The sequence below is a fragment of the Nicotiana sylvestris genome, chromosome 11 (assembly GCF_000393655.2).
Source record: "Nicotiana sylvestris chromosome 11, ASM39365v2, whole genome shotgun sequence".
Lineage (NCBI taxonomy): Eukaryota > Viridiplantae > Streptophyta > Magnoliopsida > Solanales > Solanaceae > Nicotiana > Nicotiana sylvestris.
Genome location: NC_091067.1, coordinates 148,908,750 through 148,925,436, shown reverse-complemented (window position 1 = coordinate 148,925,436; position 16,687 = coordinate 148,908,750). Strand labels below are relative to the sequence as shown.

Genomic DNA, 16,687 nt, shown 5'->3' with positions numbered 1-16,687 from the left:
CGATGCTAAACTCAGAATAATAAGCAAACCCCTACGGACTCACAGAATATGGAAATCTACCGGTTACTTTAAGATTCACCGAATGTTTTCTCACACTCATTTTTTTACATAACAATGATACCAATTTATCATACTCCATTGTAAGCGGCAATTTAATATGACACTGTGGAGGTGAACTATACCTCACAGAATTATTCTCCATTACAACCTCACCCCCCGCAATATAATGAAACCCTTATTTTTTGCTCTTTAGACATTATAAAAAAATGTTTGATAAGAAGAAGAGAAGTAGGAACAGAAGTTTGAAGGAAAGTTTTGAATGGATTTTCATAAAATTCTAACGCCTTTAAATAAGGCAAGTCCTAGCTTGAGTTGCAGAATTTTTTTAATGTAAAACGCAGTATAATACCACGTTTTATGTATTTGAATTATTGTTATGTCAGTTATCTGCAGAACACTTATTGGTGGGCCCAAAAATTAGTGTAAAATGCAGTATAATACTACGTTTAAGTAAAACGTAGTATTATAATACGTTTTACACTAACAAATTGTTAGTCCTGCAGAACACTTATTTGGTGGGTCCAAATTGTTGTAAAACACAGTATTATAATGTGTTTCAGTAAAATGCAGTATAATATTGTGTTTTACTTTAATGACTAACTTTCCATTAAAGTAAAACGCAGTATTATACTGCATTTTATGGAGAAATATAACCTATTTTTTTAACTGTATAGACGTATTTTATTTTGGAAAAGGCATCATTTCAGTTTCCCATTCAGCATCTCTCTATATGAATACTTAATTCAAAGGGCTCAGCTAACTAAAAGAAAAGAAAAAAAGAAAAAATTGGGGTCATATGAGAATGACAGTCCAAGTAATTGAAAGCTTTAGCTACTTTTAGGAAAGGCAAATGTCATATATAGTTGCTACCTCCAATTCTAAAAAGGACAGCCTCTGCAGCAGTTTCCGGTCTTTTTGTTTGTTTGCTTTTTCACTTTTATCGACATATTACAATTATTCTATGTTTCTTATTCTCCATCAACAAAATCAAAAAGCAAAACAAGAAAAATAAAAAATTTAAAGAAACCAACTTTTACTCTGTTCATTAGCTATTCTTTTGACTCCATTCTACTTGTTCTTATTCTAGCTAGAAGTAGGAAACAATGTTCTTACACTTTGTGTTAAGTGTGTTTCCTATGTGTATATGAAATTACCACTTACTATGTTTGTGAGTTTGTCCTTCTTCTTCTTCTTTACTGCAGTTTCTGTTTGTTTAATGAAGCATCTATTTGAAATGACAGCTTCTTTCATTCTTGCTTTTGTTTGTTATTTCAGGTTAATCCAATGGTTTTAAGGTGACACTCGTTGGCATTTTCTCCCTTTTTTTTTTTACCTCAAAGGAGTAGTAAAAATTCAATCTTTATCAAATATAACAGTGTTATTTTGGACATGGCTCAACAGGTATTTGTTTTGTCCCATTGTCACTGTTTTGCAATTGTTGCTTATATTGCTCGTTTCTATTGTTTCTTCTCATTTTTTCTTGAGCTGATGGTATATCGAAAACAAACTCTTTATCTTTTCATTGTAGGGTTAAGGTGTGCGTACATTCTATCGTCCCTAGACTCCACTTGTGCGATTCTGCTGGGTTTATTGTCATTTTTTGCTGTGTGCATTGGGTAAACCCCTATTGTGTAATAGCCTCCAAACCACACAGGGAATGTAAACCGCACTAGGAAAGCTATGTGCGACAGACCAATAAGGTCATCTGTATGGATGACCGCCCTCAAAACCAACTGGACCATCCGAAGGGACAAGGTTTATTGTTGTTATCATTGTTTTGCAATTTACCACGTGGGGTTTCTATTTTGTGAAGAGGGGTTGTGTTTTCTCCTTATAATTTGTAGTGAGAGTAGTCCATTCATTACATTGTAAAATTGTCCTTGGTCAGATTCTTGAATTGATAGATGGAAATTAATCCCCACTACTATTTTAGCTAGTTTTCTTTATTGTACTTATTCTTTTTTTCTTTTTTCATTTTGAATTGTTGATTGATTTGATGGAGCAGGAAGAAGGGTGGCCATTGGGATTGCAGCCACTGAATATGAGAATAGGTTTGGGTAGGAGCAGAGATTTTTCTGCTGGTTCAACTTCATTCAACACTTCACTCAGTGAGTCTCTTACTTCCTCCACAGATTCTTCATCAGATTTGGACACTGAGGTCAGTTCATACTTCAACTTAACATACTATTCATGCACTACTTTTCTTTTAGTTTCATTAAGGGAAGCCTTAAAACAACAGTAAAGTTGTCTATAGGTCACATATTTGAGCAATGGAAACATCGACTAATACTTGTATTAGAGCAGACTGTCTATATCACACCCCCTTAGGTGCGGTCCTTCGGCGGACCTTTGTGAATGCGGGATGTCTTGTGCATCGGACTGCCCTCTTTCCCACCCACCCCGTCCAATCAATATATCCCATTAACTTATGTACACTGACAGTGTAAATGTTTTTTATGCAATAACCTACAACAATGGATAATTGTCTATAGCTAGCCTAATTTGATAATTTAAAAAATGACACAAATAAGTTATATATAACCAGTTAAAGTATACTGATTATATAAAATTCATTTCATTATCAGGATATATAGGGTGAAATTCATTTACCAATTGCAGTGTGAAAAATTTAAATAGTCAAATAAAGCTACAGCATGTGTCTTGCTTAACCTTTGTAACATTCCTGTGGATTTATGAGTATTATATATTGTTGTTTATTAGGGATAATAAAGAAAGGATAAGTGAAAATGTGAAAAGAATGTAAATACAAACAATCAAGATCATAATAAATTGGAGTAGTTGAAGTTTATCAAAAGGAATTAGAATCAAAAGTAGATTGAATAAGATAGGAAAGCTAGCCACATAGAGTACTTGTTATTTATTGAAATGTCCTTTGTTTTGTGTCTAAATCATATAATGCACCTGGATATTTTCAACTTTCATTAACAGTTTCATGCATGTTGTGAAGTATTTTTGTGAGTTATGTCATGTCACTCTGTGTTCAATGTAAGTTGGGACCATAACATTATTAAAGCTGTCATGGTGTCCCTTTAGTACATTGACATGAAATCCTTGGATGCTTTTAATGAACCTCAATTATAAGGGCTGTGTAACATGTTTCAACTTTAATTTTCTTCTTGTCCTAGATTCTTGAGTAGTTCATCTTGATTGTTCTACTTGTACTGATTTGAATCTAAAACTACCCTAATGTTGCAGCAGCAGTAGTACATGAAAATTTAAAGTTATACGTATCATGGTTCTCACTAGGACAAGTTTATCTCTAGACTAATTACTTGAAGAAACCTATACCAATCTTTTAATTTTATTCAGAACAGTGGCGTACGCAAGATATTAGGCAAGCCGTGTCGGTTTATAGTCACAATTCGGCTTCTAACCGAGATTGAGTGTGAGACTGCGACGGTTTTAAGACTTTGCTTTTTGTACCAAAAATTACTTATCTTGCATTATTTTAGGTGGTTTCCTGGTTCCTTATTATTACATGTGTCATTTGCTCCTATTATATTGTAGTTGCTACTATTTGTCACTTTATTTTACTGTTTCTTGAGTCGAGGGTCTATTAGAAACATTCACGCCAGGAAGTCCCACATTAGGGGGGGGAGGGGGTAAAAAGCCCCCTAACAAACACGACTCCATACTGAGGGCTCGAACCCGAGACCTCTGGTTAAGGATACGAAGGAGTACTTACCATTCTATCACGACCTTTGTTGGTCACACTGGGTTTGTTGTTGTTGTATATATATGCATTGTTTCTTAGAAAGAAAAAACTATTATTTGCGCACATACATAAGTAGGGGTGTTCATAAAAACCCGAAAAATCGAACCAAACCGAAAACCAAACTAAACCGACCAAAAAAACGATACTTTTTGGTTTGGTTTTGGTTTTGAATTTTAAAAACAGATCAAATTTGGTTTGGTTTTGGTTTCAATAAAAAAAAAGAAAAAACCAGAACCAAACCGACTATAGGAGTAGCTATTTCAAATTTATTATTACACCTATATATATGTATATTTTTATACAAAGTTTCAAAATTTTTATGGTAAATGCTGATCGTTTGCACTTTTAGTAATGTTTTTTACCTTTACATTCTAGTTTGATTGGTAGTTTTCTTTTGTTAAATGTAAGAATCCATTTCATGTTAAAAATAATATATTTTTAATTGAGTCCTTAAATTATTCATCAATATTTGATTAAATTATCATCAATATATCTTGGTAAATAATAGATTTCTCAAAGTGCAATTGATTTGATAGCGTTACGTTGAAAATGTGGTCGACGGAATATGTGTTTGGTAGTGTATGTCTTATATTTAAGAAAAAATCCGACAAATAACTGAAAAATCGAAAACCCGACAAAACTCAATATAAACCGAATCGAGAAAAAACGACTTAATTGGTTTGGTTTGATTCTAGTATTTGAAAAACCGACTTACTTGGTTTGGTTTCTTTTTAGGAAAAAACTGATACAAACCGAACCATGAACACCCCTATACATAAGTAAAACCTTTTACGAAGCGGTGTGAGATGATACACCTTAGGGTGTCTGTGCCACTGATTCAGAATCTCAAAATCTTAAGTAGACACAATTGAACCTAATCATTATACAATATTTAGGAGTAAGAAATAGTTAATTCCTAATTCTGGTTTGGAATTTCTAAATTAATTAATCTATGCTATTTAAATGTGTTTGGAATTTGCAGTCTACAGGATCTTTTTTTCATGATAGGAGCACCACACTTGGAAGTCTAATTGGTGTCTCCAGTATAGTTAATAATCTCTCAAGAAGATCAACAAGGTCAAGATCAAATGGTGTAATCACAAATGTCCAAAAAAACTACAGATCAAAAACAACATGGTGTTTCTCTTTATGTCCAAGAAACAACACAGATGCTGAGAGTGTAATGATGATAAGGAACAATGACAGTAGTAATACTCCATCACTTGGTCATTTTCTTGCTGTAGAAAGAAGAGCTAATGCTAATGGACATAGAAGAAGTCATAACCATAGTCCTTTGTTATATGGACCTGATGAATTTGCTATGGCATTGCCTAATAGAGATCAGAATTCATTGTTTGCTAATGGACAAATTGCTCCTCCTCAGTTGAGTCCTTGGTCAGGATCTGATGTTGAAAATAGACAGAGGGCTAACAGAGAATTAGAGCATGATGTGCATGGCCAAGGTGCTCCACTTTTGTTTCCATGCATGTGTGGATGATATCTTAGGTTTGTTTCGTAATACAACTCTGTGTATTCCCTGATTCTTGTTTCTAATTTGTTTCCGTTTATTCAAGGGCTAAAGCACGTATCTCTGGAGTGCAGGATAATATGGACTTTTTGTGATTTACTTGATCGTCAAGAAGATTTAATAGCGCTTCAGATTGATCTCGAGGGACTTCTCTTGATCAGTCTTTTTTGTTTTCTTTAATTCAGGGGACAATGTTGAAGAAGCTTTTGTTAAGGAGCATTTTCCTTCTTAGTGGTGCTAACCCACACATATTTAGATTAGTCGAATGCAATGTACTTTAGATACTGAATTATTAAAGAAACAATGCGTGGCTAAACCTAAGATACTGAATGATATCTTAGGTTTGTGTCGTAATATAACTCTGTGTATCCCCTGATTCGTATTTTTAATTTGTTTTCGTTCTTCAAGGGCTAAAGCATGCATTTCTGAAGTGCACGGTGATATGAACTTTTTTGTGATTTACTTGATTGTCGAGAAGAGTTAGTAGCACTTCTGATTGATCTCGAGAGATTTCTCTTGATCACTCCTTGTTTTCTTCAATTCGGGGACAATGTTGAATATTTTAGTAAGGAGCATTTTACTTCTTAGTGGTCCTACCCCGCGCATATCCAGATTAGTCAGACACAATGTGCATCAAATATCGAAATGATTAAAAAAAACAATGCTTGGCTTATTGATCAAACCAACATACTAATAGCAATTAGCTTAGTTCTATTTGCTATATACATCTGTTCATTTTATATTGTGCCCAAGATCCTAATTTTGTTGATTTTGTTATTCATTCTCCTTATGAAGAGACTTATCCATTTTCCTCACTCTCTTTGCTACTTCTTGATAAAGCTATTAATTAGTTACATTTAAAGACATTAAGTCAATAATATAATTTCTTTTTCTTTCTCTTTACTTCCTAGTTAAGCTGGATAATGTGTTGTAAATGGCTGCTTACAAATTTCACAACAATCTTCATCTGGTAATTATTGGCTTAATAAATACAAATAACTAGTGGTATGGGGTTGATCCTGTATATTTTAATTCTTGTTAGCACATGATTTCATATGAAAGCATGTAATCACTAGCATATAACACCCTAAAGGCAACCCGATGCACTAAACTTCCGTTATGGACGGGGTCCGGGGAAAGGCCTGACTACAAGGGTCTATTGTTCGTAGCCTTAGCTTGCAATTCTGCAAGAGGCTGTTTCCACGGCTTGAACCCATGACCTTCTCGTCATATAGCAACAACTTTACCAATTACGTCAAGATTCCTCCTTCACTGACATATAACACCCTGCAGAAAAGAAATGTCTGCTTATAGAAGTGTTTTATTGATGTATAGATAAGACAGATTAAATGATCAATTGTATGAAGTTGCAGTACTTTCTTTCAGAAATAGAGAAGTGATTTCTACACTCAAAATGATAGGAATTGATTAGAATGGCGGAAGCAGGATTTTCACCAAGGGATTCAAAAATAAAAATGTACAAACTAAAAAGCTAAAAAGATTCAACATCTAATATATATACATAGAAAAAAATTTGACCTTACATGCACATTGTAATTTTCGACAAAAGGGGTTCAGTTGAATCCTCTTCAACCCGCGCACCTAGATCTGACCCTGGATCAGAGTTCTTTAATATTATAGAACCCATTAAGTTATCATTATATGCTAGGAGTTTTACAACTTAGCAAGTGAGATAAAGCAGATCCGAACATCAATGTTATTGAAAAAGAAAAGAAGGAAAAAAAACTCCTTTTTATAATTTGTTCTTCTTCAAATATACAACTAACTAGGGATTGCATCATTAGTCAGGCTACAATAAAGGAATAAGATAATGTAACAATCTTTGTCTAAGTATTTTGAGACAATGATCATATGATTATTAACATAAAGTCAACAATTTAAAATTATCTATAATTATAATCGGCGTGTATAAGTCGATATTCCTAGCCTTAATTTGTGCTTAAGATTCTCTATCTGAAAATGTATATTACTACTATATTATAGCAATAATGCAAAGAAAGGTCATACATGGAAAACATAATACTGATATGAAATTGCTCTTTCAGAAACATTAAAACAGAATATATAGGTCTAGAATATGGGTCAATTATTGTGAGAAATTCAAAAATAGCCACAGTTTCAAAAGTAATCGAAATTTAGCCATTTTTTATGTAAAGATAAATCTGAACGAAAACACTGTTCAAAATACGGAAAAATACACCAGTATAATATACTGGAGTTCCAATATACTTATGCTGGAATATACTGGAGTTCCAGTATAATATACAGGATTGGAGCACCATTGCTCCAATCTCCAGTATATTATACTGAAACTTTCCGCGTGTTGGAGTTCCAGCATAATATGCTGGAAATTCATACACGGGTACATTGATTTCCGGTATATTATGCTGGAACTTTCCGTGTTACAGCAAAATAGCGGCTATTTTTTAATAACTTTGTAAACACTGCTATTTTTAAATGACTAGTCCGAAAATTGGCTAGCCCGTGCTATTTTTATTCAATTATTATTATTCATTTCCCCTTTACACAAATAGACACATTTAATTTTAGACCAAGCCATTTTCACCAAATGTCAATACCCAATTGTCTCTTTGCCTTTATAAGTAATCTAGTAGCAACTAGGGCAAATTGTTCTTTCTTTTTATAGAAAATTTGTTTATAAAGGTAATGGGTTATCAAGTGGACAAAATATACAATAGCTTAAGAAAAAGGCAAAGAACACTTCTAGTCGGTGACCAAAATTATTTATATTCGGTAATTGCAATATATATATATATATATATATATATATTATAAGAGCAGTTATACAGTGTTATTTTTTTAAACCAAAAATAGAATTCAACTATAGTAAAAGCCACCTTTTTATGATTTAAAGTGCTGTTGTCGTTAGAAATTCTTGTAACCGATGGCTTACTATTTTGAAAATAATTTAATTCGTCAACTTGGTCATTTCAAACTATTTTTAACAATTTCTCCCTTGTCTCTTAAAATTGATTAGTCACCATTATTTGATTTGTATGTAATTAAGGAGACACTTAAGAGCAATACTGCAACTCGTGTGATTACCTAAATTTTGAGGTAATTAATTAGGTCATGAATGTAACGTTTATTTTTCTTGGTCATTTTCTTGTCGTATATTATACGTCTTTTTAATTAATTAATTTAATGTGCATTTTCAACCGTTTTGATGGGATTGGAGCCTCACAAAATATCTTACTCATATATTTATTAATTCTGTTCATTACAACATGACACGCGCATCAGTTTAAAATTGAAAAACCTAAAAGGCCACCACGGAAAATTAGACGTATAATTCATGATTGTCGTATATGACAACATTTTGACTATTTGCCTCTAATATTTCAATTTCTTTCTTGGTTAAATTATAGAACTTTAAAGGCTGATCACAAGAATAACTTTCAGGAAAATGCAATTGTCCAGCTGCTTTCAAAATAAAAGCCAAAAAAAATATGTATTTTGTATATGTTATAAACAAAAATTATACAAATTTTCGACTATCGAATATAAATAATTTTTGTTGCAGACTAAAAGTGAAACCCCCCCATAACTTTATGCAATTCTTATATTTTATCTCTCTCTTTTTTTCTTTTCTTTTTTTTTTTTTTTTTACTTTTGACCAACAAAATTCCCTTTTTTTTAATTATAATTATTGCAACCTAGGTTCAAACGTTAATTCCACCTTTAAGCACGTAGGCTAATTCTTCTTTACATTGATTAACAACAATGATCAAAACACTATGGAATTCAAATTTGTAATTTGTAGTTCTGAATTGTAATATTTTTGGACATTGGGCTATGCCTTTGAAACGTATTTCTAGACCACCTTAATTTGTAGACGAATTAGCTTCACGTAAATATAATAAAGATTTATTGACTAATAAATAAGTTATGCAGAGATTATAATTAAAATTATTACTTACCATGCCTCAATCCAAATTAGTTGGCAACTATGGAATCTTCAATATTTATTTCGCGCCATTTGCACATGTTAACCCGTGTCTAGAAAAGCATTTCACAATGTAAACCATTTTATGTTTTGAAAATTCATTTTAAATTGACTAGTTTTATACTAGTTGTGAACCTATCGCAACAACCATCAAATAAGTCATAAAGTTGTCTTTGTATGACTTATAAGTTCGAACTGTGAAAACAGTCTAGGGTAGGTTGTCAACATTATATGCAGCTGCTAACAAATTAGTTATGTGAATTATTTTTTCTTTCCGAGCTACGGAGCAACAATTGTCTCCGTGTGACCTATAGGTCACGAGTTCCAACCATGGAAGCATCCACTTGCATTAAGGTAGGTTATCTACACTATATCCCATGTGGTGCGGCCTTTCATCAAATCCTGTGTGAATACGGAATGCTTGTGTGCCAGAGTGCATGATCACGCCCAATTATGCCTTATATAAAGTACACGCAGACGTTGCAAATATAATCTGAGTATTTAGCCCAGAGTCGAACCCACAAGGAATTAACCTATCAATTAGTTCTCGTTAGACTTACTAAATTCCACGGAATCAACTTCTCAAACGTTGTAAATAATAATTGAGGGTATTTCTACTAACTACGAATGAATGTAAATAAGCAACTGAAAAATAACTATAATTGAGTTGTAAACTATTAAGAGAAGGTTCGGAGGCTATGATTTCCCCTATTGATGGACTCCCTTCCGGTTATGCTTCACATATAATCACAAATCATCTCTATCAATCCTGAGCACTCTTACTACCGTAAATCTCTCCCGAGTAATCACGATAATCTACTAGACGCACTCTCTCGAATTACGCTAGCTGGCTTATTTACTACAGCTCACTTTAGATTACACTCATGGCTTCGTTATCCCTAATCCCACCTTTAAACCCGCAATTATTGATCCCTCATATATTTTGAGAGTGGTGTTGTTAAACAATTACCTAAATATGCACTCTCTCCCGAGTTATATACACTAAATAGGCACAGTTAATTGAGGATCCTGTAAATTAACTACAACAAGCACGTAGTTGAACAAATAGAGATTAAAATGGCAAACTATATTAACATAATCAAGAAGTTCATCCTTCAATAGGTTCCATCAACCTTAGACTAAATATTTAGCTATTCATACTAGTGTTCATCACAACAATAATCAAATTCATCACAAATCATAAAACAAAAGGAAGAAAGGAAGAACTTGATGTTGAATTCTCCTCCTTGCCTCTTGCCTCTCCTTTTCTTGCACTAAGCTATGAAAAGCTGCATAATCCCTTCTTGGGCGAGCTTGACCTTCTATAGGTTAAGTGAATTTTCCCCCAGACTTCCAAGTTTACCCCTGGAAATTAATATTCCGGAACTGGGCTAGCGCGGCCGCGCTAATGGCCGTGCTAATGCCCTACCATTCTGCCTCAACCATCTGGCTAGCGCGGTCACGCTAATGGCCGCGCTAGTCCAGGCCTTCATTTTAACTATTCTTTTTCTAGTCTTCTCGCGTACTCAGCTCCTAGGTTTTTTTTTCTTGCTTCAATGTAGCTCCAATCACAGCTTCAAGGCTTCATACAAGCTCCTCACTCCTGCAACGTGTGACATTCACAATTAGAGCCCATTTTTCATCATTTAACTATATTATAACATTGAAACATAATTAAGCTGGGGCATAAACAATCGCCAAATTACATAAATCTAGCTTATTATCAGTGCACTAATTCTTTTCCCATTCCCTCCTAGTGAAGTAATTCAGGTGCTGGCTGCGGCAGACCAAAGTAACAAAATCAACAGTTCCACTCCTTTGAAAGAAAAAAAAAAAAAAGAAGAGCAATAAGACTTTTAAAATTGGCCTTATAAAACCACCCTTGACAAAATATGTGCGCAATTTGGTTGTATTAACAGCTTATATTTTGTGGAAATATGCAAAAAGTCAAGTCCCAAAAATCAAAAAATACAGTTGGTGATTTGATTTTATTTTCAAGAATCAACCAATTCTTCCAAAAACACAACAAGAAAGCTTAACTAAATTGGGACCCTCTATTCTTCTTCTTGTTAGGTGCCCTTTCTATACCAAACATTGTAACATCCCCACCAAGCCCTACATACTTACAATTACTTACCCACAAACCCCACCCAATTAATTTTTATCAACTCCACATGGCATCATCACATTAAATCATAGTTTGTGGGCTCCATTTTAGCTAGCCTTATCTCAATTATGTCTAATTATATTTTGATAAGATAATAATCTTATTGGTGTGGTGGCAAAATTCTGCATCACAAAGTCGAATTATTTCTCCATTTATGTAAATAGGATGGTTGAAATGAAAAGGTGTTAACTAAGCATTATGTGATAGGTGGATAATTGCTAAAGTGAAAGGCAAGTTTTAAAACATTGCATGTATGGGAGTGTGTGTTGAGCCTGTGAAGTCCAACATATTCAGAAGATGTAAAAGTCCAGATGTTACGATAAATGTGCGATCATTCGAGATTAAAAAAGACTACATTCAACAAAAGACGTAAATAACACACATAGTTAATAAAATGAAAAGTTGTTTAAGATAATTTGAACAGGTTTTACGACATTCAGATACATCGATCGAACTGTATATGAAGCCATAGTGAGTAAAAGTGTTAAAAACGAAGAGGATAAACCTAAATTCACATGAAAGAATATCATCTCGAAAAACCTAAAATCTCTTGATAGAAAAGAATAGTGCATAATGAAAGGGAAAAAATCTATAGGTGATATCAATTATTCGCATTAAGTTTCCGTCATATTAGTATGTTTACTTTAGGTCCAATATTTACTGGAAATTTTTTAGTTTATAGAGATTTATATGTTAGTAAAAAAATATCTAGTGCCAAATATTGGACTAAAACAAACGTACATGAATCAACATAGACGATGAAGATTTACACAATCGACCCCAACTTACTAGATTTTAAAGTTTAGTTGTTGTATGTTAGTGCGTAAATTATTTGAACCAAGAGGCAATGGATTCACATGATCACTTTGACCAACAACAAAAAAAAATTGTCCTTGCAACTTGTACTAGCTATTATACAATATTCATTTATATATGCTGAAATTAAAAAATGAATTATACAAATCATAGTTCATTTCACACCCTTTTTTCTCATAAACAATACTGTAGTTCATTTCACACCTTAGGCTGCTTTAAATTAAAGAAAAAGATAGGGTAAGGTGGGGTCTACTTTCTCATCACTTGCTTTGAGTTTGACTCTTTCCCAAAACTTTCATCATACTGCAATCTTCACCAATGTGGGAAACAATGGAATAATGTTGTGTTTTCACCAAATAAAGGAAACCAGTAAGAGGGAGAGAGGGAGAGGGGGGGGGGGGGGTAACTGCAAAGAATTTTACCAATCCAAATTGACTACTACTAGCCCCTAAGAACTACCACCCTTTTTCAAGAACGAAAAATAGACCGCAAGGGTCTATTGTAAACAGAATTTTACAGCAATACTCATTTTTTTGTGACCCACACAAATAATAGTACTCATCTACCCAAACCTGCAAACCATTTTAACTTTGCTTATTTCCCAAATCTACAATGCAGAGGGAAGAGAAAGATCTATCTATATATACCATTTGATAAGCAGGACCCCACCCTGGACTGATCTTAATTGCCAAGTTTGAAACTTTGATACCAAATTTGTACTATCAATCAACGGTTAATGGCTTATCGATCCATTCGTTTTCAGCAGCGATCCTACCCGAGCCACGGCCAGTCATTTTGCCAAAAGAACTAACTGCTGATAAGCCCTTAAAACTACTACTTCCCTCGCTGAAGTTTCGTGATCTCCTAGACTTTCGAAGCTTTGAGGAGATATCACGGTCTATGTCATCGTCCTTTGTAACCTTGATAACATGTAATTGTACAATGTTGCTTCTGCAAAACGGGCACACTGGTTCTGGTGGACTAGTCGTGGTCGGATTTGGCTTGTTATGGCAGCACAAGGCCAGTACACAATGTGCACACATTTGGTGCCCACAGTCCTGGACCTCAATTGTGCATAATTGATCGAAACATATACAACATACTTCTGTATCACTGACCTGCATTAGAAATCCAAACGAAACTGGTTGACAAATGGTCAACTTGAAAAGATAGATCACAAGAGAACTATCGATAGAAATATCTTGATCATCAAGGTTGAAAACCGAGTGTTGGTAGCTTTTCGGAATGGATATTATACTCTATTAACCTCAAATATTGTTGGGTCTAAAATATCTTATACCTCACATCATTTCCATGCTGATGTCGTTTTATTTTCAAAAATATGTACAATTTATTAGTAGAGTAGGATATATTTCAATAGTAGTTTATATGTTATTGGGTAAAAGTAGGTGGTGTATTACCTCAGAGATGTTATCATCCATCCCTGCATCAGATTGAGCTGGGGATGGCGGCGAGTAATCTGTCCCCTTTAGGATATTCTTTTCCCTCTCCTTATTTGCTTCCATTAAGGCACTTTCAAGTAGAGCTTTCGCCTCTTCATTGAGCTGACTGATGAACTTCAACGGTGATGGCCACACGAGAGGCTCTGCTGATGAAGGATTCAACAAAGCCGCACATGCACCGTGGTGGTATCTTAAAGCAACCGTGTACGGTATTCTCCTGCACCATAATGACCAGATGAGGACTAGATACAGAATTACTCATGTTCAAATTGAAGAATTTAAATTAATTACAGGGTAATTTTACAAGTATTAATATTCATAAGTCTATAATTCATAAGCTATAAATACTGAAAAAATTAAAAGAGATAAATAAGACATACCCCGAGGCATCTCTGTGTAGTCGATCTGCTCCCCACGCCAATAATTCGCGGATGCAATCAAGAGAACCACCTCTTGCAGCCAAATGAAGTGGAGTGCTACCGGGAAATCTGTAAAAGTTAAAAAAAGAATAGACATAAGGAAAAAAAAGGTTAGCATAACTTCGTAAGTATAAAATCGTATCAAATCTAAGTTAATCCAGAGAACATGAACGGAAGACAACAGAAAAGAATTTCTTGATGGAAAAATTACCCATAGCCGCCAGTTGAAGCACAAACCAACGCGCCATTATCCAGTAAAATGTGAACACATTCAGGCCGTCTTTGACGGGCTGCTAAGTGCAAAGGAGTTGCTCCTTTTCCATCTCTAACATTCACAAACCGGGTATATCCCCTGCAGAATTCAATTCAGTCGATTCAAACAACCATTAACCTCTACATAAGCGATTCAACATAAAAACAACAACTACGCCTCAATTTCAAGCAAGTTGGGATCCGCTATATGAATTCTTATGGTCCATGTCGCTCCATTTAACCTAATCTAAGAGATTGAACATACAAAAATCCATTAGTGAATCCCCTAACAAGCTTACCAAGATGCTGCAACATGAGACGTGCGAGCCGAGGAAAGAATTGCTTTAAGGCATTCAGAGTGACCATAGTAAGCAGCATAGTGCAAACATGTTCTTCCATTAAGCGAATCAAACTTCAAAATCTGACAATTTTTTCCCAAATGACCACATCAGTTTTAAAACATTTGCAACAAGACACAAAAAGGCCAATCATGCCAATTTGAAATAAGGAGAAATAAGAGACTAGTAAAAGCATACATTTGCTCCTGCTTCAATAAGCTTTTGCACACAAGAGATCTTCCCGTGCATTGCTGCTAACATCAATGGAGTCTAAATCAACCACACACAAAAAAACAGTTAAAAATGATAAAAAAAATACAGCTCTTGAAAAACAAGAAAACATCATTAAACTTTCAATTAACACTCATTTGCCACCAATTGGCTATTAACCAAACAAATGAAAAGAACAAAAATATGCAAAACTTGCACCTGCTTATAACGATTTAACAAATCCGGGTTGACAGATTGGTTTAACAGCATAGTAACAACCTGAAAAATAAATCAAAACCCATGAATCAGATTTTATTAAAAACACCAAATTTATCGAAGAAACATGAAAATCAAAACTTTTTCAAGAACCCCACCTCGATCTGACCATTGGCAGCAGCAATATGCAAAGCTGACTGTCGATCATACACTGTAGAATGATGAATTAGAGATGGGTTTTTCTCCAAAACAGCTTTTAATGTCTCCACATCACCACACTGTACAGCACTGAATAAGCCATGTTCATCACCTGATCCACAACTCAAACCCTGACCCATTTTTGCAAACAAGAGAGCAACTTTATGGCTGCTCTTTTGCACCACCGTGGAGGGCGGAGGAAGTGGTGGCAAGAATGGGGAAGTGTGAGAGTTTACATATTTATGAGGAAGAAGAGAGAGGTGTGTGTTGAAGTTTGGAGCTGCCCGAAAAGGCGAGGGTGGGTGGGGGAAAAGAGCGGGCAGGTGACCGAGTCTAAACAGAACCCGACAACGGGCAGTAGTCAGATATTTGTTCGGGCAGATATATTCTCAAATAAGTTTTATTTTCTGTCCTGTACAACTTACGTTAATAGTACAAGCCTCCTTTTTATCTTATAAATTTGTGAAACTCACTCTTATATTTTTGGGTCTACCGAAATTTATGTCCATAAAATTATGAGACAAAAAAATTAGCTTATACATAATCAATGTCAGTTGTACGAGACACAAAATAAAATTTTCTCTGCTTCAACTTCTGTGTGTTTGTCTGGGGATGACTCTTACTCGGACTTTTACTTTTACTTTTACTGTTGCTCATTAGTCTCCTCTCTAATCCTAAGAACAAGAAAAAGAAACTTAACTACACAAAATCACATACACTAATTGGAGTATTATAGTTATTGATAAATTAAATTTTATATATATATATATTTACTCGTTCCAATTTATAGGGTTGATCATATTTTCTTTATAGTTTATCCCCAAAAAAATATTTTTATATTTAAAAATAATTTACGGTCATTTAAATATGTATGACTTATTTTGAACGATAAATTTCAAAATTTAATTGAGATAGGGAGAATATAATTAAGTATAGTTAATTTATAGTTCGTGACACTGATTTATTTTAAATATACCGAGTGAATAAATATTTTTTTTTAAATCTTGATTATTCATATTGTGAGATTTGTACAGAACCGATTGGATATCCAAACCATTTTCTTTGACAAGTATATCCACCATAGAGATTGGCTGTCTTAAAATGTTATTTGATTTACCCAAATTTGACTAAGTTGCTAGTAATTAATTAATCTTTAGTTAAGAAGTTTCAAATCAAAGTCTGTATATAATACAGTAAAGGGAGATATTTCTAGAACTTCAAAATATGTGTGCTATACTATGTTAATGGTAGTTCAAAGGGTAAATTTTAAGGTTTATGTAATTTAATTGATTGTAG

General features: G+C 34.0%; 2 protein-coding genes across 6 annotated transcripts; one reads left to right on the top strand and one right to left on the bottom strand.

The window, feature by feature from the left end:
- Window positions 1-954: 954 nt before the first annotated feature.
- On the top strand, window positions 955-5,683 carry LOC104237744 (uncharacterized protein At3g17950-like). 5 transcript variants are annotated; one of them, XM_009791960.2, is made up of 6 exons: window positions 955-1,228; window positions 1,336-1,461; window positions 1,589-1,815; window positions 2,066-2,218; window positions 4,779-5,259; window positions 5,371-5,683. In XM_009791960.2, the coding sequence occupies exons 3-6, from the start codon at window positions 1,741-1,743 to the stop codon at window positions 5,502-5,504; spliced, it is 843 nt and encodes a 280-aa protein (XP_009790262.1). In that variant the 5' UTR covers window positions 955-1,228; window positions 1,336-1,461; window positions 1,589-1,740; the 3' UTR covers window positions 5,505-5,683. The 5 variants fall into 5 exon arrangements, with proteins under 5 accessions (XP_009790262.1, XP_009790264.1, XP_009790263.1 ...); XM_009791962.2 differs by having other exon boundaries at window positions 956-1,228; window positions 4,779-5,302; window positions 5,399-5,683; XM_009791963.2 differs by having other exon boundaries at window positions 957-1,228; window positions 4,779-5,302; window positions 5,510-5,683.
- Window positions 5,684-12,391: 6,708 nt separating this feature from the next.
- LOC104237745 (putative E3 ubiquitin-protein ligase XBAT31) lies at window positions 12,392-15,628 on the bottom strand. Its single transcript, XM_009791964.2, has 8 exons — window positions 15,352-15,628; window positions 15,197-15,256; window positions 14,966-15,037; window positions 14,729-14,850; window positions 14,389-14,529; window positions 14,139-14,246; window positions 13,717-13,975; window positions 12,392-13,413 (listed from the first exon to the last, which is right to left on the bottom strand). Exons 1-8 carry the CDS (start codon window positions 15,529-15,531, stop codon window positions 13,018-13,020), a joined length of 1,338 nt encoding a protein of 445 aa, XP_009790266.1. The 5' UTR covers window positions 15,532-15,628; the 3' UTR covers window positions 12,392-13,017.
- Between the last annotated feature and the right edge of the window lie 1,059 nt (window positions 15,629-16,687).